Here is a 26,585-nt window from a genome sequence, read left to right as displayed (position 1 = left end):
AATTTTTTTGTTTAGAGTCTAAACCTAATTCTGACAACGGTATCGTATTTTTGGATGTAATCCGCAGGGCATGCCACAGTCTTTTTATAACAATACATTGTAGAATTTTTATATAAAGCGAATGTTTTCGCAAATTGAGGTTAAAACAAGTGTCGGGATTACAGACAGCTTTAGCATCCCCTTAAGCAAGAACTATGAAGCGATCGTAGTCTTGAGAACAAGCTTAAAGGTGCGATTTCACGATGACGCTCGACGCTGGATTCGAGCGTCAAATCTGGTCACGTGATAGATTCAGAGAGACGCAAAATATAACCTAACCACTGGATTGGCTGAATTCGAGCGTCGAGTGTCAAAGCTAAACACAGTTTAGCTTTTTGGCGCTGTTTGACGCTCGAATCCAGCGTCGAGCGTCATCGTGAAATCGCACCTTAAGCCCGTCTTGACTTTCAAGATTCGTCTATGACTCCGTTTACACGGCACCGTTAATCGGGTTTTATAACATCGGTAGTTGTCAGGAAGACCAATCGTAATCATTCTTCAGAAGAATGGAATAGCTGTGATTGACCGGCCTAAGAACTACCGATGTTATAAAACCCGATTAACGGTGCCGTGTAAACGCAGTCTATGAATTCTGGCCCGGTAGTTCTTAGACTAGCCAATCACACTCATTCTTCAGAAGAAGGGAATAGCTGTGATTTGCCAGCCTAAAGCCTTGTGTCCACGATGCTAGAACTGTGTTCGAGTTTCGGTTTAAAGCCTTGTGTACACGATACTAGAAATCGGTCCGAGTTTCGGTTTAAACCAATCAACTTGCAGCTCTTACAGAAAAGCAGCAGCTTCATTGGCTTAAACCCGACGTGTAAGGGGATGCTGGAGCCGCAGGCGAACTCGATCAGCGTCGATAAAGAAGTGCTCACCGACTATATCTGTCCTTGTATAGACAAGGATATAGACAAGGATAGCACCTAACCTTGCATCTTCCACTGGTCTAAGTAATATCTTTTTTTTTAGGCTTCAAATTTTACTTCTAATTGCACGATATTATTCCTGACAGTTTTTTGTAGAGGGCTGCATCACTATTTTCTATAGAAAAACTGCAGAATTTTTGTATAAAGCAAATATTGTCGTCAGGTGAAGACAATATTTAAAAAATAAAATTTTTTTTTAGTTTATCAGAAAAAATCATGTACAGCCCTCTACATTTTTGTGCGTACTTTAATCGTGTAAGAGGGCTGTACATGATTTTTTCTGATAAACTAAAAAAAAATTTTATTTTTATAAATATTGTCTTCACCTGACGACAATATTTGCTTTATTCAAAAATTCTGCAGTTTTTCTATAGAAAATAGTGATGCAGCCCTCTACAAAAAACTGTCAGGAATAATATCGTGCAATTAGAAGTAAGATTTGAAGCCTAAAAAAAAAGATATTACTTAGACCAGTGGAAGATGCAAGGTTAGGTGCTATCCTTGTCTATATCCTTGTCTATACAAGGACAGATATAGTCGGTGAGCACTTCTTTATCGACGCTGATCGAGTTCGCCTGCGGCTCCAGCATCCTCTTAAGGGGATCCTATAGCGGCAGTGCACTTTATGCACTAAGTGCACACTTTAACTCGTATTTTATTTATTATAAATGTTTAAGAGCAAAAATGCAAAATCGGGCTGTGTAGGGAACTACATATGAGCTTACTGATTAAAAATATCCTAAATGGAATAAGATTCATTCGATATTTTGGCTAAATTCTACTAATTCGTAAAAAAATTACACAGCCCGATTTTGCATTTTTGCTCTTAAACATTTATAATAAATAAAATACGAGTTAAAGTGTGCACTTAGTGCATAAAGTGCACTGCCGCTATAGGATCCCCTTAAGGTTTTTTCTCATTTAACCGTTGCTATAAACTGAAAATATCAGAGCAAAGTCACAAATTTGACTAGAGTTGGTGATATAACCATAAATATGATCACGCCGGTAAAGAATAAAATATACTAAAATAGAAAAAATATACGTCACAATTTCTACAATTCCGCGATAGTGAATATATTCATATACAACTGCCGAAAAAGATATGTTATCCTTATAACCTCCATTCAACGGTAGGAGAATGGTAGGACACGCGTCTTGTACGTCAGCTGACGCGTGCGACGTGCGACGTTGCCATGTTGCCAAGCAGCCACTCAAGACGGCCGCCATGACTCTCGTGTTGTGTCGAAACGTCGAAAGTTGCCGAAAGTTTGTCGAAAGTTTAGCTTTATTTATATACGGTACGGTCAATCAGTTTGGTGTCGCGTCAGTATCTTTAGAAATGTTTATTGCATCGATTAAACAGTTTTTTATTCGTTTATCTATTCGAGAAGTATGAACGTATTCCATAAATGTGCGATTTGACCCTCCTTTCCCTATTATCACCATGTAAAATTGGCAAAGTTTACGGACATATATCTCCGGAACCAAGCGGTAAAAAAATTCGAAAATTTTCAGACACACTCTAGGAACGTTAACCTTTCATTTAATATCATATTTTCCGGGCTATCTAAATTTGACCTAAATGCAAGAACCACCTTAAGGCCCCGGACACACACTTTTTCACACACGATACGGCCGTACGTTCCCGAATCGAGCAACGCGATTGGTCGAAATCCTACTGTTACTGTTACGAAAAAATGTGTGTGGCCAGCTTAAACGTAGTATAGGATTGGTGGCTGTATTTCCACGTCGCACGTGCGCGAAAAAAAACCGCCGGCTCGTTAGTGACGTCAGTCAACAACAAGTTCGTTTCCGTAGCACGAGGTCTACGGTCAGTACGGTCTATTCCGTCTACAATCAATTCAGAGTTAATTCGAGACGTTCAAGTTAATGAGTTAATCTTGAATTGTGATTTGTTAATTTGTGATCTGTTTTAGTCGTTTCTGTCCATTTCTATTGATGTGAGATTGGCAAAGTTAGGTTAGAAAAATTTTTGTAATTATGAAGGAAAGGGGCTTCTTCACCGATTTGACTAAAACTTCACAATTTTGTGTATTTTGGTGCGTAAAACATTAATCTATAAGTTAAACAGAATAATAACTTCTCTTTTCGCCAGTGATAGAATAACAATTAAAGTAACTTAAATCGACTGTAACTGGCAATATATAACGTCTTTCCGATATGAACATAGAAAAAAAAGTTTTTTTTTTTTTTTTTTTCTATGTTCATATCGGAAAGACGTTATATATTGCCAGTTACAGTCGATTTAAGTTACTTTAATTGTTATTCTATCACTGGCGAAAAGAGAAGTTATTATTCTGTTTATTATACACCGTAGACTAAAGAATCGGTGCTCCATCCTATAGTTGTTATTGCGATAAGAATATTACCACAGCCCCAGTGGTCGAATTGGCACGACACCCGCACGGTATACGGGAGGTTCCAGGTTCAAACCCTGGCTGGGGTAATATTTTTTCGCAATAAAATTTTAAACTATTCAACTTAGAAATTACATCAACTGACCAAAAGTGATGGTCGAAATTAATAATGTCTCGATTTGATCCGAAAAAAGTGCTGTGTGAATCCGACAAAGTGAGTTGGCTCACAGTTTTTTCTATGTTCATATCGGAAAGACGTTATATATTGCCAGTTACAGTCGATTTAAGTTACTTTAATTGCTATAAGTTAAAATTGTGAAGTTTCAGCCAAATTGGTGAGGAACCCATTTCCTTTTATAATTACCAAAATTTCAAGTACTGTGTACACAAATAATTCTTCCATTTCTCAGCACGTTCAGTTGATATAATAAACGGAACATTTTAAGCCAACGATTATTTTATTCGCAATTTGTACTTTATGTTAAAAAATATAAGTTCCTTATAAAATACTAAATTTGATTAGATTAGGTTAAAGGTGCGATTTCACGATGACGCTCGACGCTGGATTCGAGCGTCAAAAAGCTAAACTGTGTTTAGCTTTGACACTCGACCCTCATTTCAGCCAATCCAGTGGTTAGGTTATATTTCGCGTCCCTCTGAATCTATCACGTGACCAGATTTGACGCTCGAATCCAGCGTCGAGCGTCATCGTGAAATCGCACCTTAAGGGCCGATATCACAGTCTCCGATTAACGTGATCCTCCGATTAAACTCACTCTGCATCTCTTTCTAACTGTCCCTCTAGAAAGAGACGAAAAGACAGTTAGAAAGAGATGCAGAGTGAGTTTAATCGGAGGATCACGTTAATCGGAGACTGTGATATCGGCCCTAAGTGTAATTCTGCTAAAAATGTGACAATGGGTGTGTTGGGTAAGACACCGCTACTGTAGCGCTACACGAATGCGTACCAGCCATTGGCTGTTCATGGTAGCGCTACCATGAACAGCCAATGGCTGGTACGCATTCGTGTAGCGCTACAGTAGCGGTGTCTTACCTAAACACACCCAATGTTTAGCATTTTATTAATCAACGGGAGCTTTCCAGCAAGCGACACAAACGTCGTTCTATTTTTCTTTTTTGGCAATGAGTAACAAAGACAAAACGACACTCGACTTGTATCGCTTGCCGTAAAGCTCTCGATATGTTTACCTTGTTTCTACAATTAAAATATTTTAACAGCCTTTGGTATGAACCAGTGTGGAATATCGCAAGTGACTATATTATTATATTTCAGAACGGCAATTTCAATTTAATTTAATTTTTGGTTACAATTCAAGTACGTAATAACTTTTGTCAAAGTCAAAAAGTAAAGAGATCTTCCTCACATAATTATTTAATTACTGAAATTTCAAAAAAGTTAAATAGTGCCGTTTATATTAACATTTCATAAAAACTTATCACACTATGTTTTATTTTTATTGTTTCCAAAATAGGTTATAACAGTTGCATACTCTTTTTACTATTAATCTTCAATTCCTCAATCAATTTCTTACAAATCAAGACATATATGGAATGAGAGTCAAAATCGAATCTGGGACTTACTGTGAATTGACTGCTTTTATACATATCATCTCTGATTATTACATTATTATTCAATATTTTTTTACAGACTTGTGAATGCTAGAGAAATATTAAGATGAGTAAATACCATAGACAGCGTTTAACACCGAAACATCAAGATTCCCAGCATTTACTGTTCTCAATTTTCACAGCAAATGATATAAGGAATTTGAGTGTAACGAAAATCAGAACACCATTATCTTTCAACATTCTTGGACATCCATTAAAGGGTGGATTATATGATCCATCCTTAGGTAAAACATTTTATTCTAATACAATTCATTGTGAAAAATGTTTTGGCCAATTAAAAAATAGTTTTTCGTTGTTTGAAACAATATTTCTTACATACATTTGATTTTTTCGAAATTTTCTTAGCAGCCTTAATTATAGTTTGTTTAGACTGTTAGTTTGAAATTTATCATAATATGACAATTTAAGATATATCTATGTGTCGAAAAATCAGGATATTTTAATAAGATATTACGAAAATAAACAAATTAATGAAATAAACGTTAAAGATATAAACGTTATTGTTAAAGATTAGCTGCAAATTTTCAAAAAATTACTATTTATTATAGGGGAGAATGGGCATGAAAGAGCTAGTATTTTTCAAAATATGAAAAAAAGTATTTAATCTGGCGTTAATGAAGTAAAACCGCTTTCTAACTTAAATGTACTTATTTATCTATAAGATTAATTTAGCAAAATAATATTTAGTCATTAACAGATTTTAATCACTTTTTTAAAGAGAATTTGGCTCTTTCAACACAATGGCTTTGAAAAAGCCTGTTTTGTTGAGCCAGGTACTAATAAATTAAGCTAATAACACAAAATCAAAGTATGTTATCCTTTAGCAAAAATTATCTTCTTAGAAAACTAATAAATATCTGAAAGATAGAAAATAGTTTTTTAAATCAAAAACTCACTTATTACAAAAGAAATTAAAATTTTCTCTACTGCAACATGAGTTATAAAAGCCAGTGCACAACTTGCACTGATACCAATCTTCATTACTTTATACAGAATAATCTTTTGAACAGACACAGTTATTGTTGTTTCTTTCAACACCGACTCTTTCATAACATTATATGTAAAAAATTTAACCACAAAATATCTGATAAACCAAAACAAACGAAAGAGTTGTAACTACGTTTTTAGTTAGGTTAGTGTATATAGCATTCAATTAAAAAAATACTTTTCCTAAAAGCTAATTGCAAATAAATGTAAAAGACATGGAAATTTAACTCAAAAACTTACTTTTTGTCGTAATAATTTTTTACCTCACTATGGCAACACTGTCAAATGTCTATGGATGACGTAGTTTCAGTGTTGCTATCAAATAAAAATATTTTAAAATTTTTTGCTACATTCAGTTAGTTGAAATATGAGATGGCTCTTCCAAAACATGGTTCTCCCACTCTCCCCTAAGTATATTGTACATATTAATATCATTAATCTAATGTACATTAATGTACATATATAGATAATTAAATACATAACAAAAAAGTTATATTTCTTATATTTTATAAAATTTAATTTACTATACTTTGATTTATTGTAGGTACAACGAAAAACAGTTCAGAGCTATGCAGCACATGTGGACATAGTGGTTTCAAGTGTCCAGGTCACTTTGGCCATATAGAACTGCCAGTCCCTGTCGTCAATCCATTATTTCACAAAGCATTATCTATGTTACTCAAACTGTCATGTTTAAGTTGTTTCACGTTACAAGTACCATCATACATCAAGCGATTGCTGTCTGCAAAATTAAAGTTACTTTATCAAGGGCAACTTAGCGATCTCGATAGCTTGGATCAAGAAGTAACATCTGTAATATCGAGCACGCAGAATGAAGCAGAACAAATGGAGTATATTCGTCGAATTGACGATTACATGGAGAACTTTGACAGAATTCGGCAGAACAGCAGTCAAATCGTGTCTCACAATTATGAGGATCAAACTAATATGAAGAACATCATTATGCAATGGCACGCGTATGTCGAAAACATACTTAGGCAATATGTGAGAAACAATAAAGCTGGGATATGCATAAATTGTCAAAACGGTCTCCCAAAGATTTCGACGCTGCAAAATAAAATAATGATAAACAACAAAGAAGTTGCACCTTCCAAAGAGGTGCTCTCTCGCAAAGTGGCACATAAATTGGAGACAGTGATGGTTATGCCAGATCAATCTAAGGAATATCTACGGCAATTGTGGAACAACGAAAGGGACTTTCTCAAGATAATTGTACCTTGCTTAAAATTGGTAGACATCGAATATCCCACTGACGTATTCTTCTTTGAAGTGATACCCGTGCTACCGCCGATCGTACGGCCGGTAAATTTTCTTAACGGTCAAATGGTCGAACATCCTCAAACTCATATTTATAAAGGCATCATACAAGATTGTCTGGTCTTGAGAAATATTATACAAACGATCCAAGATGGAGGTACCGATCATTTACCTCAAGAGGGTCGACTCGTCTTTGAACAGATAAAGGGAGTTACGGCTGTTGAAAAGTTGCACAATGCTTGGCAGGCGTTGCAAAGCAACGTGAATCACTTGATAGATCGCGATATGAACAAAACGCCGGAATCTATCAATGGCCAGGGCTTGAAGCAAATTCTCGAAAAGAAGGAAGGTATCATTCGAATGCACATGATGGGCAAAAGGGTGAATTTTGCCGCGCGTTCAGTTATTACTCCTGACCCCGACTTGAATATCGATGAAGTTGGCATTCCCGAGGCTTTCGCTCGCAAATTAACGTATCCTGTAGCTATAACGCCGTGGAACGTCGTTGAATTGAGACGATTAGTCTTAAATGGTCCCGATGTTCATCCTGGTGCAGTTATGATAGAAAATGAGGATGGGTCGATACAAGCCATTAATAGTAACGATTCCACGCAAAGAGAAGCTATCGCGAAACGTCTCTTAACAACGAACGACAGGACTAACGAGTCCTTCATTGGCGTTAAAGTAGTACATCGGCATCTCCAAAACGGCGATGTACTGCTATTGAACAGACAACCAACATTACACAAACCGAGTATAATGGCTCACAAAGCGCGTGTTCTGAAAGGAGAGAAAACGTTACATCTTCATTATGCCAATTGTAAAGCGTACAACGCGGACTTCGACGGCGACGAACTCAACGCCCATTTCCCGCAAAACGAACTGGCCAGGAGCGAAAGTTATAACATAGCCAATGTATTCAATCAGTATCTCGTGCCGAAAGATGGAACTCCATTAAGTGGCCTTATACAGGATTACATGGTATCCGGAGTACGATTAACAACTAGAGGTAAATTCTTCTCAAAGGCGCATTATACGAAACTAGTTTATACTGCGCTGCCGATAAAGCAAGAGAATATAATTCTTCTACCGCCAGCTATCATTAAACCGAAAATGTTGTGGTCGGGTAAGCAGATCCTTTCGACGGTTATTATTAACATTATTCCCTCGCATAAGGCGCGAATCAATTTAGTTTCTACCACAAAGATTAACGCAAAAGAATGGCAGGCGGAGGCTCCGCGACGTTGGAAATGTGGAACAGAATTTGAAAATCTGATAACCATGTCGGAAGCTGAAGTTATAATTCGACACGGAGAATTATTATGCGGCGTACTCGATAAAATGCATTACGGCGCGACTCCTTACGGTCTCATTCATTGTATTTACGAGTTATATGGAGGAATATGCGCGAGCAAAATGTTAAGCGCGTTTGGCAGATTATTCCAAATGTTTCTACAGTGCGACGGATTTACTCTCGGTGTCGAAGACATTTTAATAACACGTGAAACCGACGAAAAACGTAAAGAGATCATTTCCAATTGCAGAAAAGTCGGAGAGGCTATACAAAAATCTGTTGTAAAAGTACCTGACGATACGCCTATGGATGAAATTCGAACTAAAATGGAAGAATCTTATTGGAATAACGCGAAATTTCGTGCGCAAATTGATCACAAGTATAAGAGCACTTTGGACGTTTATACCAATGATATTAACAAAGTCTGCCTGCAGACGGGACTCTTTAAGAAGTTCCCGGACAACAACTTACAGCTTATGGTGCAATCTGGTGCAAAGGGATCCACGGTTAATACTATGCAAATATCGTGTTTGCTCGGTCAGAGCGAATTGGAAGGTAAAAGGCCACCGTTAATGATCAGCGGGAAGAGTTTATCGGGTTTTCCAGCATACGATCCGACACCCAGAGCCGGTGGTTTCATCGATGGTAGATTTATGACCGGCATCAAACCTCAAGACTGTTACTTCCATTGTATGGCAGGACGGGAAGGTCTCATCGATACTGCTGTAAAAACCAGTAGGTCCGGTTACCTACAAAGATGTTTGGTAAAACATCTGGAAGGTTTGATTGTTAATTACGACGCGACGGTTAGAGACTATGATGGTAGTTTAATTCAGTTTTATTACGGAGAGGACGGCCTTGATATACCGGGTTCGCGTTTTCTGAATAAGGACCAAATTGCATTTCTAGTTGACAATAAAGATTCTATTATAGATACGAAGTTATTGGAATGTCTAAAGACAGACAGTGAGGAAATTATGAAAACGATAAAAAAGATTAAGAAGTGGGAAAGTAAAAATGGTTCCTCCTTGCTAAAGAGAAGAGTCAGTGAGTTCAGTAGATTCTCTATGGAGAATTCCAATCAGAGCAACAATGCCAAACAAAAAGCCATTGATAGCTATAGTGGAAGGAGCAAAGCCGCGTTGTCACTTATAAGGAAGTGGGGAAAGGCGAAGAAAGAAGTGAAAGAGTCACTTCGCGCACAATGTGCTAAATGTCCCGATCCGATAATATCAAAATACAGACAAGACATTGAATTCGGTGTATTATCTGAACGAATAGAAAGCCTAGTAGATGAATATCTCTCTCGTACATCGAAATCTGTTAAGAAATCTGCCTTGAGAGATCTGTTAGCTATAAAAGTTATGAAGACAATTTGCCCGCCTGGTGAACCGGTTGGTTTATTAGCAGCGCAATCCATTGGTGAGCCGTCCACTCAAATGACTTTGAATACTTTCCATTTTGCGGGACGTGGAGAGATGAACGTGACCTTGGGTATTCCTAGATTACGTGAGATCTTAATGATGGCGTCGAGAAACATAAAAACTCCAAGCATGGAAATACCCTTCCAAAGTAATTTGCAGAATCTTGAAAAACAGGCGAAGAAGGTGAGATTAGGATTAACAAGATGCGTCTTGCGCGATGTACTAAAAGATATCACGATGAGCAGGAGAATAGAAGAGAGCCCACACCGAAGATTGGTGCACACTATAACAATCAAATATCTTCCTCACAAGTATTATAAAGGAGAATTTTCCGTTCATCCGCGGACCGTGATTAAGTGCACCGAGGAAACCTTCTTCAAGAATATATTCAAAGAAATGAAGAAATTTGCCAAAATGACTAAGGTTTTGTTACACTTCGAGGGAGAAAAGATATGGGCAAATGACGAGGACGCGGCAATAGATCAAATTGATCCTGACGAGGTAGTACCGGGAAATACTGGAAGCAGAACGCGAATGGATTTGGGAGAGATGCACGAGTCATCCGATGAGGAACAGGCTGCGGAAGACGCTGATGCGACAATGACTAAGTCATTCTTGCGTCATCAAGAGAATCAGGAATATGAAGATCCCGAAGAAATTGAAGATATTGCAGATGATAAGGAAGAAGAAGCAGATGATAATAATAATGCAAATAAAATTGTCGAGAATAAGGAAGGTGACGAAGACGATGACGATGATATTAAAACATTGAATAGAAAAAATAAATTTACTAACAGAAAGGAATGTGTCATAAATATGTATGATAATGCTATGGATTATGATTATGACGAGAGTAAATTATCCTGGTGCAAATTCACTTTTTGGGTATGTAGTTACCTCTTGGTAAATTGCCTTGGGCAAAGATTTATCTCTACAACTTTTGTATTACCTTACAAAGAAATCTACAAAATAATATAGCTTCTATATCAAGGATAATATAATATTACATATAATATACAATTAATCCGTGAATATTCACACATTGCTTTAATATAAAAAGGTTATTTTCTTATGCTGTACCTCTATATATATATATATATATATATATATATATATATATATATATATATATACATATAAGAAACAAACTAAAAGAGTACCTTAATCCGAGAATAGTCACCTGGGGTAATTTTTACACTCCAGCGTTGAAAAAATAAAGCTCACACGTCATATAGTAATTTTTGTTATTGATCTAGAATTCATACCTTTCGAAGGTTCCGAGACCCAACCTGCATAATAAAAAAAGTTTATAATAGTGACCTGTACATTTATAATTCCACCTAATTGAAACTTGTTGGGATGTAGAAATCACACACTTCAGATGATTGTTTATGTTAGAAAAATTAATAAAATATAGTAAGAGTTTATATTAGAAATAATAAAATGAGCTTTACTGAGATTTATGAATACTTAATAATATTTTTATAATAAATAAATAATCATGTATAATTATAACAGTTACCTTCCGTCATCCATATGGGGCTTAAAGCGGAGGATTAATATAAAAGAGGAAAAAATAAGAATTGTGTGGGAATAAAAACATGTGTGTAAAAATGCTTAGAAAATATCAAGTAATAAAATAATTGTTATAAATTTTTCTATTTTTCTATTCTATAAAATACATGTTTTGTTAATAATAAATATAATATTTTTGTATATTCTGGAAGAACAAACAGTATAAGTTTCACTATCACATAAATGACTCTATCTGATAACGACTTTGAATTGTTTTAAATTGTTATAAAATGGATGTTATATATATATATTTTTTTTCTAATAACTATTCTTTAAGAACCTTTAAATATGCAATTCCATTGGAAATACAAAAGCGTTTTCTTAATTAATATTTTCATTTTTTAGAAATATTGTCACTAAGCTGCTTGATCTGTTTCTTCCATTTAATATTTTTTTGGTTTTTTGAGTTTTTCAAAAAATTATTAAGTAAATTTATGCACATAATGTCCTCAAATGTTAATAAATATAGAAATTGTAGAACAATAATATACAATATGTAATTAATAACAATGACTTAATTTGGGTGCAAAAATCACTCCAAATGATCGTTTGCGCAAAAGAAAAATCTAGTGACTATTCCTAGGTTAATGTTACTCATTATGTACTAATTATGTAATATACTGAAATAGCTTTAATATTATCCTTATTTCTAATCTTTAATAATTCACGAATATTTAAAATTACAAGCATTTACTATAAAAAGTATCGATCATTTTGGACTATCTACGAATACAAATCAAATATTTGTCATTTTACTAATTGTAAAAACATTAATAAACTAACAAATGACTATTCAAAAGTTTCAAAAACTTAGTTGGAAAAATAATCGTTAATTCTCTGCTACGATAACATAATTTACATCTATGGTCTTAATTGTGTCAAAAGATAATACCGAACATTGCAATATTTTAATAAATAAACTATTACTCATTATCGCCGATATCACGAGGAGTTCTAAACATAGAAAAAACGAAATGGATATACATAAAAATCTATATACAATATAATTACTTATATTGTCAAAACTGGAAAACATTTTTATCTTTAATAAGATTGATTTTTTTACCTACGTTGATTAAGTATTTTTTACTTTTATTGTTAGTGACTATTATACACCTTTAACTCTTTAGCTATGGATGCAGTTAAAATCAAAGTTTAGAACCTTTCTTTTTTAACATCCTTTATATGGTAGGGGGAGTCCGGGAGACTTGACCATAGAGGAGAGTTGAACCACTTCAAATATCTCGTTCAAATTTTGAACAAAGAGCTCAATCCGAGCACGTTAAAACACGTTTGTCTCACTCACAGTCGAAACGCTTGCTACTAAGCGTCATGTTGTCATGTGCTCGGATTGAGCTCTTTGTTCAAAATTTGAACGAGATATTTGAAGTGGTTCAACTCTTCTCTATGGTCAAGTTTCCCGGACTCCCCCTACATTCTGAAATATATCGACTCTACGGAAAATCTTTCTTATATAACGTGAATCATAATATATAATGTGAATCATATTTTTTTTTACTGTCAGTTTATATTTCAGAATGCATCAATAGACTATAACAAATGACACATATTGATCCTTTTCAGTTACCGCTTAAAACGATCAGATTGGATTTGCCAACGATAATCAAGAATGCTGCAAGCAAAACTGTCTTGTGGGAAACACCATGCATCAAGAAAGCCTTTACATTTCAAAACAGCAAAGGCGAAACAATTCTCAAAACAGATGGTTTAAATATAGTGGTAAATAAATATAAATACAAATCATATAAGCAATCTGTCTAAGTGGGAAACATATTTTTCTCTACCTTCTTCTAAAATATTTCATATTTCTTTCATTACAGGAAATGTTTAAGTATGATAACATACTTGATTTAAACAGATTATATTCTAATGACATTTATAATATTTCTCAAACGTATGGAATCGAAGCTGCAAATAGAGTCATTGTAAAAGAGGTTCGGGATGTCTTCAAGATGTATGGTATCACTGTTGACTCTAGACATCTGTCCTTAATCGCGGATTACATGACCTTTGATGGCACGTTCAAACCACTTAGTCGAAAAGGAATGGAGGATTCAGCCTCGCCGTTACAACAAATAAGCTTCGAAAGTTCGCTAGGTTTTTTGAAAACGGCGACGTTGCAAGGTGAGTTATGTTAGACATAAACTTAGAGTATACAAAAAATTGCTGTCAATTTTTAAAGATATGCAATGTTCAAAATGTGTCAAAACACATAGGAAAAAAACTCGTGAGTCTAAAAAGTATTTGTTTTCAATATAAAACAAAATAATTTAACAATATTTCTAAATAATTTTTCTTTACAGAAAGAATGTTAATCAATGACATATTTTATTCTTATTTACAACAACTCGAGATTTTTATTTATTGTATCTATTACAAAATTATTAAAAACTATTTCTTTTTTCATAAATATTTACTTAAAAAAATATGTAATTGTTTAAATAAAGAAAGATAATTTGGTAAATATAGGTATACATATCAAATAAATAAATCTGCCCTATTAAAAATCTCTATATATATAAAATAGAATGTCTGTATGTATGTATGTTCTTTATACACTCTTAAACTATTCGACCGAATTTTTACCAAAAGTATATAAAATAGGGGTAGAATTTTCCGGGGAGTGTTATAGAGTGTATAGTGTTTTTCGTTACCGATTTTTTTGGGAATTGGTATCCGAAATTTTTCTAATTTTTCGGGAAATAATTGACCGAATTTTAAAGAATTGTATATAAAACAGGGGTAGAATTTCCCAGGGAGTGCTATAAACTGTATAGTTTTTTGTTACCGATCTTTTTGGGAACCGGTATTCAAAATTTTTTCAATTTTTCGGGAAATAATTGACCGAATTTTAAAGAATTGTATATAAAATAGAGGTAGAATTTCCCGGGGAGTGCCATAAAGTGTATAATTTTTCGTTACCGATCTTTTTGGAAATCGGTTACGAAAATTTTCAAATTTTTTAGGAAATAAATTGAGCGAATTTCAAAGAATTGTATACGATATATTGTGCAATTTTATATATTATAATTTAATTAATCTATATATATAAAACAGAATGTCTGTATGTATGTATGTTCTTTATACATTCTTAAACTATTCGACCGAATTTTTACCAAAAGTATATAAAATAGAGGTAGAATTTTCCGGGGAGTGTTATAGAGTGTACGAAAGGAATTTTTTTCGATTAAGGATATTGAAATACAAATGAAGTCGTTTGAAGGAAAACGATTCCCGGACGAAGCCCGGATAACCAGCTAGTATTCTATAAAGTCTAAAATAAATAACTTTTTTCAAAGAATATTTTATATCTGCAGAAAAATTTAAATTAATGTTATAGAATGTATATTACATACTTTTTATAATGCAATTATGTACAGAAAAAAATTAAATTAATGCTATATGTAGAATATATATTTGGTGTTTTTTAAAATGCAATTATGTATAACTTTTATATCAATTGATTCGTTTTATTATTTCGTGCATAGAAGTAAAATCAAAGATATTTATTTCATGTGTTTCATATTTTACGTTAAAACTTTTCAGAATTATATACAGGATATTTTATAAACTATTATTTTTTAGATTACTTTATTTTAATATTTTTGATAAATCTTCGGAAAATCCATCTATATGAAATAATGAATAAAAATACCCAATTCTTACGTATTTTCGTTCTCTGAACATGAATATAAAACTTAAAAATGGCACTTGGGACAAGAAACATCGAAAATCACGAAAAAAAACAAAAAAACAGAAAAATGCAGGTTAGCCTTTGGAAAACCCATCTATATGAAATAATGTAAGAATACCCAATTCCTATGTAGGTATTTTGTCCTCTGAACATGAATATGAAACTTAAAAATGGCGATCGTAAGTTGAAGAGAAATAAGGTAATTATTCGGAATAGGGCGTCTTCCAAATTTTGATATTTTTTTGTGGCTCTCTTGATAAAAATTTTTGTTGTGACTCCGACAGTGATAATCAATTGGGGGAGCCCGAAGAATATGTACCCTACCTATTTTTTATGGGAATGGAAGCAACTGCCTCCACGCATACATATTTTCCACGCGAAACGAGGTGCCACATGGGTTTACAACTTTCCACGCGTGGAAAGTCCACGCATGTACTTTGCAAGGCACGCTATGTGTCTAGTTTAACGATAGTGGAGCCTCTTGCAGGGGGATGGAACCTACTGCCTCCACGCATACACTTTCCACGCGAAACGAGGTGCCACATGGGTTTACAACTTTCCACGCGTGGAAAGTCCATGTACTTTGCAAGGCAACATATGTCCAGGTCAAGGTCATTAGAGAGTGGAATGTTTTTATGCATAATTATAAATATTGATTTAGCATCAATATTCAGCTAACGTTGATTTTCATTGACTTTTTTTTGCGTTTTTCTGGTTTTTTTTTGCAAATTTCGATGTTTCTTGTCCTGAACGCCATTTTTAAGTTTCATATTCATGTTCAGAGGACAAAAATACGTAAGAATTGGGTATTTTAATTCATTATTTCATATAGATGGGTTTTCCAAACATTTACCATATTTTTATATGCACAATATTACGTGATAAAGAAAAACAAATTATATAAAAAAAATCATGAATTTTCTTCTATTAAAGAAAATATATCAATGATATTGTCATAGAAAAACATGTGTTATAAAAATTGATTGAAAGACTCATAGTTCTCCTTTAAAATTATACACGCATGCATGCATGCATGCACACATGTGTACTTGTTTGTATGTACATTATCTTATTCTTGTCTTATCATTTATAGGAAAAAAAGATGACATATTATCACCTTCAAGTAGATTGATGTTAGGACAACCGTGCAGATCTGGAACTGGGGCATTTTCTATTTTACCATCGTTGTACAATATGTAAAAATAATAAAATTTCTTAATATCAATATCCACATTTTAATTCATAATTATATTTTATATATTTGTGAGTTTATTATACATTTTTGCAACAAAATCCATGGAAATCATTTTTCCATTATTAAAAAATAATTTCTTCTATTTTTTTCAATGTGCACAATGTAAATAACGCAAATTATCCTTTCTATTTAAATAGCCGTTCTATAACATTTATGTAAAATAGTAATTATAGCTAATATGTGTCATTTTACAGTTTTTAAGAATACAATATATTTAAACACTCGTGACAATTTATTTATTTATTTATGCTTTTGAATCGTATTTTTAAGTTTATCGAAATTCGCACCGGAAAAGGTCTCCAACTGAAAGCATCAAAAATTTTATTTGATTATTGACTATTTATTTGACAATTTTTTGCAATATTTAGATAAACAGTTTATTCAATACATACCACTTTACCTTCCTTTATAAAAACGAATGTAGGCATACTGGATATCTCGTATTCAGCAGCGATATCTTCACATTCGTCCACATCAACTTTAAGAAAAACAACATCCTGCATTTCCTACATAAACAAAAATATTCGTGTCTTCAATTTCAACTTCAAATCCATCATGAAACTTGATTTAATAACAAATTAATGTAATATAATACCTTTGACAATTCCTCAATCAATGGGCCAATCATCTTGCATGGCCCGCACCATACGGCAAAGAAGTCGATAACTACCAAATTATTGCCTGCATCTTTAAGCTTACTTTTCAGGTCATCCTATAAAAAAATGAATAATGATTATATCGGTTCTTTTTTATGAAATAAATATTTGTTAATTGATGGATAGAAAATACATAAATTATTGAAAGAATATGCGTCGTTTAATGCAAAGTACTGTACGATAAAGTTAAATGAGATAGAAAAAAAAAGATAGTTATCAAAAATAGATAAGATATCAGGTACTTAAAATTGCCACTAAATAATAATACAAATAAAATTACTAATTTTATAAGTAATAAGAAATAATGCGCTTAAATGAACAGTAATAATATAAGTAAAAGATTATGCAATATAAATATTTATTGTATAATAACTATAATTGGAGGACATGGTTCTCTGACTATCCGATTTTAATGAGCTTTCGCTAGTAAATTTAATAATAAAAAATAAATCTTTGCACTGTTTTAATATTTTCATTGTTATTTATGACAAATTGATATTATAATATTACATTTATATTATTTTAAATTGCACACACAAATACTCGAATAACAGTAAGAATAAAAGTAACAGTACTCTACATGTGCTTATATAATAGCATTAATAGATAAACTTTTTTAAAAATCTAAATTCCAAAAGCAACCCTGAAAGTAAAAAATATATGGAAAAAATAATATATTAACAGCATTAATTTAATTGAAAATAATCTCATTAATCTCATTCAATAAACAGTTCAATTCAATAACAGTATTAATGAAACATTTCATTAAAACAAGAGCACGTATTTGTATCATTAATATCCCTAACAGCATTAATATCCTGTATATCTATAGAATATACTAAGGATGTATAACTTAATATACTGAGAACATCCTTATATAATATCTTATACTGTACGATATCCTCTGAACATTCTCAGAATATACATTTGCTGTTAGGAATTGTTAATGAATTTACAAGATTATTTTCAATTAAACTGCTGTCAGCTAATATAATTTTTTTTAATTATTTTTTCCCCGCACAAACACAGCTGAAGTCGAGATTATCGTTAGAATTTAGCAAAAATGTGGGGGAAATAAAAATGTTTTCAGCATTAAAATATATCGGAAGCAAGAAATGTTAGAGAGATATTTTAAAAATTGAGAGTACAAATCCACATAACAATTTCGAGAGATTTTCGAATATCCACAGGGTTTATCCGCATAAAATCTAAGGAACTTTGGATGTTCGGATGCCTATATGTTCGCTTATAAAGGATATTCAACAATGGATTAATGGATATCCTTAGGATATAATTACATAAAGAAATGCGATCCCAACAATATCGACTGGATATTTCTAAATATCTAATGTTATATAGGATATTCTTAAGTAATCCTACGGATGATTTTTTAGTTTGGATCAAAATGGGATCAAATCAGATAATCCTATAGAGATTTTTTTGCTATGTGGCAAATTCTTTATCTAATGGCGTAATATAAGAGGAGGTGTAGCTTATATATAATGTTCAACAAATTCTAAAATTAGTTATTTTATATAATTATTTTTCATGAAAATTTATGAAAAAGGAAGTTGAACCTTTGATTATGTAATTTTGAACTTAAGGTAAACAGTACAGTTGTTGGCCATTCTACAAAATGAAATGATTGGCCACATCTTAAAAAATTAAAGATTATAAAGAAATGAAAAACTTTGGATTAAAAGCGACCTCACTGATTTCAATGACCTTGATATATGTTGTCAAGGTCATGACCCCGAGTGACCTTCACAAAGTTTTAGCCGTCGCTCGTTATTCGTTAAAAAGTTATTAACAAAAATAAGTTTGGAAAATATAGCAGCTATTTTGAGTATTGGAAGGCATAAATGACTAATATATAAGTCGAAATAGTTCACGCATACACTTTCCACGTGAAACGAGGTGCCACATGGGTTCGTGGCGTGCTTTACAAGCTCGTTTATATATATACATAATGAAACATTATATATTCTCTATTAATTTCCTGAATACACATATTTTATGTCATCTAGTAATACATAAAATGGGTCTCTGAATCGTTTTTTATGACAGTTACGAATATACTCTATGTATACTCATACTCATACGAATATACTCATTGTAACACCGAAACAATAAAGAGTTGCGATCAAAATCCATCAAATTATTACATCGAGGACAACACGCAGAACTTGGCAGAACTTTGTGATTTATTAGATAATCAATAAGTTTATTTTTATCATCACATATTCCCAAAAACTCGTAAAGCTTCATTTTAAGTCGTATCAGTCTTGCAACAACGATTGACAAAAGATGACTGATAGAATATCAGCACAAACACGCCAAATAGACCGAATACTACGGAATGTAAATAATCAAGGTCAGAAGCTAGTATGTATACAATATATAAACGAGCTTGTAAAGCACGCCACGAACCCATGTGACAACTCGTCTCGCGTGGAAAGTGTATGCGTGAACTATTTCGACATATATATTAGTTATTTATGCCTTCCAATACTCAAAATAGCTGCTATATTTTCCAAACTTTTTTTTGTTAATAACTTTTTAACGAATAACGAGCGACGGCTAAAACCTTCTGGTCACTCGGGGTCATGACCTTGCCAACATATATCAAGGTCATTGAAATCGGTGAGGTCACCCTTAATTCGAAGTTTTACCAACATTTTAATAGTATTTCTTTAATTTTTAGTATAATTTTTAATTTTTTAAGATATGATCAATCAAGGTCATTGTAGAGTGGCCAACAACTGTACTGTTTACCTATATAAACGTCTTATAATCTGCGATACTTTGTTTCTTTTAAGATTTAGGAAATATACGTTTCAGATCGAAATCTTGAAAGTCCATTTTTAGATTAAATGTCAAATCGAATTAAATATCAAATCGAAATTTTAAGAATAAAATCATCAGATACATATTGATTTATTTTCAATTTATTAGAGCGTATGAAAATTGATAGGTAATCAATCAACTACATTTCTTAAACATAAAATGTAACTTTGCTCCAAATGTAAACTGTTTTTATTTTCTATAGTTATAGCCTTATGGCAGTTCTTTTTCAAACATTCCATTGAGATTTAAACGTAAAATAAAATTTAAATTAATTTTATCCAAATGTCAAGAGAATATTTAACCAGGATCGAATGTTTTCGAATCGATGTCATTGCATTTGTTGTTTTTTATTAATGGGTTATACTTTCTGACAAGAAAATACACACTGGTAAACATCGTGCAAATAGTTATCAAATAAAAATGCTAATACTGAATTCGTATATACAGACACGTGTCTAAAATAAGATATTATTCTAAGTTATAGATAAAAGTTCACGGTCAAGATAATATGAAGAACACTATAAACTAGAAACAAATTGTGAAAGGCGATAAAATACTTGTTGTTAATGATATCTTTTACTGTTTATAAACATTTGCAACCATTCAACATTCTACAGCCTATCTATCTAAGAAAATATAATTATTTAAATAATTACTTCTTATTTATACTACCCTAAAATCTAATACAGTGAGAGTGTATTAGATATTAAAAAGTGTATTACGCGCGTGATTTTCAAACAAAACGTTCGTTTTTGTCGAAAAAGAGCTGTTTGATTTTTTTCTCAAAACCTGAAGTTTGCACAGACTTTTTAGAGGTTTAGTCCCGAATTAAACGTATTGTGAACATGCTCAATTTTTTTCAAGTCGATTTGAGCCTGCATATTTTCAACTAAAAATTTTTTTTATAGTTTATGATCATAATAAACATTGTTAAAGGACAAGTCTCGGTTTCAATTCATTCTTTGTAATAAATTAAAAAAAAAGCTTTATTTTCGACAAATCTGACTGTCTCCTTAAAGTATAAAATGTCGCCTTAAAGTATAAAACGATTGTTTTAATAAAAAATAAATTTATTAAGATTTATTAATACTATCTTAACATTTTCGTGGCGGTATTGCACACCACATGCCGTTTCTTTATATGACTGATAGATTAGTATTTAAGTTCCGTCACATAATTATAAACAAAAAGACAGTACTGCGTCATCTAACAGATTTAAGGAAATGCTCCAGTGCATTTCGATACTTATGCTGGGTCTACAATGCGAGTCGTAAGAAATTGACCAATCACAGTCGATTATTATCCTCAAATTCGATTGTGATTGGTCAATTTCTTACGACTCGCATTACTGTTAGCAACTGTCAGTACTGAAAATCTGAAAAGTATACGTGACGTAAAATATAGAAAAATATATATTTTTAGTACTGACAGTGAATAATCGGAATGCAGCCTGAGCCAACTTCGATTGATAACGTCAGAAGCGAAAAAAAAATCCTTAAAACTTCTTATATCATATATTAAAATAAAAATGTTTTTTAATGAAATAGCATGTATAATTGACAGAACAGACTTATATATCGAAAACTCTATCAATAAATCAATCTACTGATCAATAAATAACTCATATACAGATGTCGAATCATACCTGATCAAGGACAAAAAGAAGTTGTCGAATTAAAATAAATATTTACTTTCACATATTAAATTCTAAAAAAATGGAAAGCTTCAGTATATTTTAACACTATAATTATTTTAAATATAAAAATACTATATAAAAACGAAAAATAATGCTCTACGATGCAAGAATAAAACTGTTTTTATGTCATTTTTCACGCCTTAAAACCCGGGCACATATATAGAAAAACGCAGTAAGGAAATCAACAGTTTGGATTCGCTATCGCTTACGTTAATATGTCTTAAGTTCTTGACTGTGATTGGCTGATTTGCTTACTGCTAACGTTTTACTGCTTAACTTTTTTTGGATGCCACGGCCTTTAATACTGCCTTTGACTAGACTTAAAACGATCTTAAATATAATATCTGACTATGAATACCAGCCTAAGTCACACATCTACAATCTTTAATTTGCGAAAAGATATATTATCACATTGTTGATTTTTCGTGAAACTGTTAAGAAACTTATAACTAGAAATAAAAGCTTTTCTAGATACATATTATTTTATCTTTTATATCAGTAAAACACACCTTCTGATAAAATCTTTCAGAAACGCCGCTTATATCAGCAAAAATTAAATTTGTTCAAAAAAATTTCTTTTTATATTTTTAAAATTATATTTATAAAAATTCAAAACAAATTATTTTCTGCTTTGTATAAATGTTATTATATATATAAATTAACCCAGCAAACACCAAGTTTTTTCAAGTAGATTCGATTTCTACATCTCAAACTGTGTAAAACATGCATATTTCATAAAAATCAATGTAATTGCTTCTATAACACTAAATATTTATTTAAAAATATTTTTATGACAAAGTTATAAAAAAAGAGGATGCAGCTTCAATTTAATGACCTGAACATATTTGTCAATAATTAAGATAACGACTTTTAAAATTCATTCCTACGTGAGTAAAGTATAATGTATGGATGATGCAATTTCTTATTAATTTATTTCCGAGTTTATTTCATTTTAAATTAGAATTAAGGTGTGTGGTTGTTCAAATCAATATGATAAGAATTAGTTCAAATTTATGGAGAATATTCGTCTATGGGAATCTGTCGCCCATGCCAAAGTTGAAGACAATTGTCTGCATGGTTGTCGAGTAATTAATTATATTATTGAAGTTATACTTTTTGTCTCTCTCTTATACATGGGCGACATAGCAAAAATGTTACCTAACTTGTAATGTAACTCTCGAAAGCAAATTTAAAAATGATAAGAATTTAATGAAAATAGGTGCAAATAATTCCCCGCGCCGCCTGCCCCGCAGCGGGATGTCAACCACACACCTTAAATGAGGTTACCCTGGTGAAAAAATTACTCATATTTTCTCAGTATAATAACACTTATATAAAGCAGAAAATAATTTGTTTTAAATTTTTGTAAAATTTTTTCTAAAATTTTCTCATGTTTTGGATTTATAAAAAATTCTGAAAAAATCTGTAAAATTTTTCAGATACTTCCAGAAATAATTGAACGAGAATTTTCGGGATATTTCAGTATATGAAAATTTCTGATAAATTATTGCACGAATTTTCTCATATTTATTCAGATTTCTACAAAGATGTGTTAGCAGGAAAAATCTGAAATATTTTGTTATTATTTCATCTGAATTTTTTTTGAAAAACAATTCGTATAAAAAATTAATCTAAAAAATTCTGAGTCTCTAAATTTTCATAGAAACTGACTTATTTTGACTAATAATATAAAAAAAATCTGATATTTTTTCACCAAAGTAGATAGGTTAGATTTACATAGGGACTGGTCTCACTATATGGTCACCGTGGGTGGTTTAGCGGGTAGGTGTTCTATGTTCTATGTGCTGGCTGGTGCCCCGCAAGGGGGATAAGCCGGGATGAACATGAGTAATGAATCCCGCACTACCCCCCGGCTAAGGGACGGGGGTGTCTTTGGAAAATTCCCCCACGTAAAAAAAAAAGGTTAGGGATGCTTGAATATTTCCGGAGTGGGGGTGCAGGAGAATGGGTGTCGGGACTGTCGGGTAGTCCCTTCTTCCGCTGTAAAATGCATTTTGCAATAAATAGGACCTTTATTTTTATCTAAACTTTAAAACCTTTTAGCCGTTTAATTATTATTTATTAAGTTATACTAACAAACATATACGTTTATTGCAAAATAAATGCATGAACAGAAGAAAAGATCTTATCTTCCTTCACACTGAGACATATCCGAACATTTCTAATTCTGTCTAACTTGACTTGATTCTAATTTATGGATGGAAATTAATGGATGGAAATTGCATTCATACATTAACCCTATGTTGCTTGCGTGGGGTGTAAAATACTACAGCACAGCCTTCCTTACAGAGTAAAACTTTTTATCGATCGAATGCTACACAAATTGGTTCACAATTAAAGAACTTTTGCGCTTATCTTTATTTAAAAGATATACAGATTATCAACCTTCAATTAATTGTAAATCATCAAAGAGAATAATGAAAATTGAGATATAACGTTCTGGTGTAAAATACACTTGAAGCAAGTAATTACGTTAAAGAAACCACGCGATTAATGTAGGATTAATTAAAAGCAAAGTAAGTCCATGAATGCTATTTCCCAATACAAATCGGAATTAGATATTATAATATCTTATTCGATTTGGAAATACTTGTTTCCCTGTATTTATTTACAATAAACATACAAATAATGTTTGTATTTGAATACATATAGAAATTTGAATATATAAAAAACTGGACCTCCTTAATTCTTTTAAATAAATCTATTCTTTGAAATATTTTGTATAAAAAGATAAAAACGGGTTAAAAAATGAATGATTTAGATATTTTATACTCTAATCTGACATATTTTGACATGACATAAAATATCTCGTAAAATATTAATTTTTTGACAATTTTGCAAAATATACTTACGGAAATGGAAATCCCAACACCAAGAAGGAATTATCTCCTTTTTAAAATAAGTAACTATGTTTTCTTCACACTAATAGATTTATTTTATTATTTTGCAACGTACACTGACGATACAGATATTTTAATAAGGAGTTATCTCCTTGGTGTTGGGAATTTCTATTTCCAGCAGTGTATTTTGCAAAAAATATTGTCGAAAAATTAATATTTTACGAGATATTTCATGTCATGTCAAAATATGTCAGATTAGAGTATAAAATATCTATAATCTATATCGTCAGTGTACGTTGCAAAATAATAAAATAAATCAATTATAGTGTGAAGAAAACATAGTTACTTATTTTTAAAAATATAGAATGTCCAATTATACATTTTTTCTTTAAAACTGTGTTTTCTTTACATTAATTAATTCATATATATATATATATATATATGTATTATATATGTATATTACATATGTATATTATATATACAGGTATATATATGTATGTATATAAATTATACGACGCGAATTATAGAGCGACGTATTCATTGCCACGTATTCAATGTGTTATTAATATCTCGTTGGTAATTGCGTTCAATTGTTCGGCAAAAAACCCGCGGCATAAGGCACAACCACGTTACACGCCATTCCTTCGACTCGATGATTCAAGTCCTCGCGATTAAACAGTGACGTAATTAAAATCGTTCACGATTGACGCAATATTCAACGAATCATCCGTCTCCACGATAGGCACACACTCGTGGAAAGTCGTTTCGCTAGAATTCGCGCTCTCAAATTATATCTACAACAAAGACTCGTCTCGCGTAATAACGCAATGCGAAATCGATTGTTTTCAAGGTCGAGACCCGAGACCCGAGGACTAATATCGAAGAAGGTTTCATGAAAAAAGTACAATGCGATTCACGCGGGCACGTTGGGATACAGTGTTGCCAGATTTATACCGGTCTGTAACTGTACAAGTCGTGTGAGGTGGTTGTTAACTAATCTGTATTTTTTTTTCTCGCGACAAGGAAACAGTGTCGCATATCTTTTCCATCGCTGTTCGAATTAACTTAATTCATAAATCTAATTTGTTTTAGAAGCAAAAATCGCTGTAATCGCGCGATATCATTCTGTTGGCTTTGTCGCAACATATGCGCCACTATTTCCTCAAGTTGGTATTGTATGTACGTACTTCTCTAGGCTGCGTTCCAATATTCACTCTCAGTAACCAAAATCTATAATTTACGTCACGTACACTATAGATTTTTAGTTAACGCAGTGAATATTGGAACGCAGCCCTAGTTTCTGGCAACATTGCAGTAGGACGGAACGCATCCGTTTGCCGCGCTTGCGTGTGTGGCGTATACTCAAGGTTATCTTATTTCACATATCTGTGTAAGCCACACCGAAGATATGCAGATACACCTTCGTGCGCTGATCCATCGAATTCTTCTCATATACTAGCAGTACTCACAGAATTCTGAATAAGAGTAACTTCTCCTTCGTTGCCCATTGTTGAGAATACGAGTGGCAGACTTTCTTTTAGCGAATAGCGAGATTGTTGTTGACCATGCACTACAGTTACTCGGCAGCGACTGGTAGCGTCACTCGTCAGTAGCGATACTAGGATTACTAGCCACCTAGCTGACTGCCGGCAAGCCAGGAGGCCAGGAGTAGCGACTGATTGGGTCCATCTCCAGTATTGGTTTTTCGCGCATGCGCGACGAAAGCGATATCAATAAAGTATCTAATATAAGTAAAAAGATGTACTGTTAATTGTTCATAAAAAATTTTTTTAACATTTTCAAAAATTTTCAAAAATTGAGAAAAAATATGAGCACACACATATACATGCATATACATATGCACATATGATTATAAGACATATTAGTTCAGTATAATCTATATATTTGATTTTAAAAAATAAAGGATAAACTGAAAAAGAGAAAAATGTAAAAATGACTCTCAAACGTACTATGACGTAAAATAAAATATTTTATTTG

The 26,585-nt window shown here is 32.5% G+C and overlaps 2 protein-coding genes across 8 annotated transcripts; one reads left to right on the top strand and one right to left on the bottom strand.

The window, feature by feature from the left end:
- Positions 1 to 2,647: 2,647 nt before the first annotated feature.
- Rpi1 (RNA polymerase I subunit RpI1) lies at positions 2,648 to 16,497 on the top strand. Of its 7 annotated transcripts, none has more exons than XM_071718511.1 (6): positions 2,648 to 2,802; positions 5,019 to 5,223; positions 6,531 to 10,867; positions 13,142 to 13,297; positions 13,399 to 13,702; positions 16,366 to 16,497. In XM_071718511.1, the coding sequence occupies exons 2-6, from the start codon at positions 5,046 to 5,048 to the stop codon at positions 16,470 to 16,472; spliced, it is 5,082 nt and encodes a 1,693-aa protein (XP_071574612.1). In that variant the 5' UTR covers positions 2,648 to 2,802; positions 5,019 to 5,045; the 3' UTR covers positions 16,473 to 16,497. The 7 variants fall into 7 exon arrangements, with proteins under 7 accessions (XP_071574612.1, XP_071574613.1, XP_071574614.1 ...); XM_071718512.1 differs by lacking the exon at positions 2,648 to 2,802 and adding an exon at positions 2,809 to 2,951; XM_071718513.1 differs by lacking the exon at positions 2,648 to 2,802 and adding an exon at positions 2,841 to 3,031.
- A 4-nt stretch (positions 16,498 to 16,501) lies between these two features.
- On the bottom strand, positions 16,502 to 26,220 carry LOC139779973 (thioredoxin-2). The gene is made up of 4 exons (XM_071718514.1): positions 26,057 to 26,220; positions 17,123 to 17,239; positions 16,920 to 17,033; positions 16,502 to 16,830 (listed from the first exon to the last, which is right to left on the bottom strand). Exons 1-4 carry the CDS (start codon positions 26,093 to 26,095, stop codon positions 16,768 to 16,770), a joined length of 333 nt encoding a protein of 110 aa, XP_071574615.1. The 5' UTR covers positions 26,096 to 26,220; the 3' UTR covers positions 16,502 to 16,767.
- Positions 26,221 to 26,585: the final 365 nt, after the last annotated feature.

Source organism: Temnothorax nylanderi, unplaced genomic scaffold, assembly GCF_030848795.1.
Source record: "Temnothorax nylanderi isolate EJ_2023f unplaced genomic scaffold, tnyl_v1.0 TNYL_tig0252_pilon, whole genome shotgun sequence".
NCBI lineage: Eukaryota > Metazoa > Arthropoda > Insecta > Hymenoptera > Formicidae > Temnothorax > Temnothorax nylanderi.
This window is presented reverse-complemented; position numbering and strand designations above follow the sequence as displayed.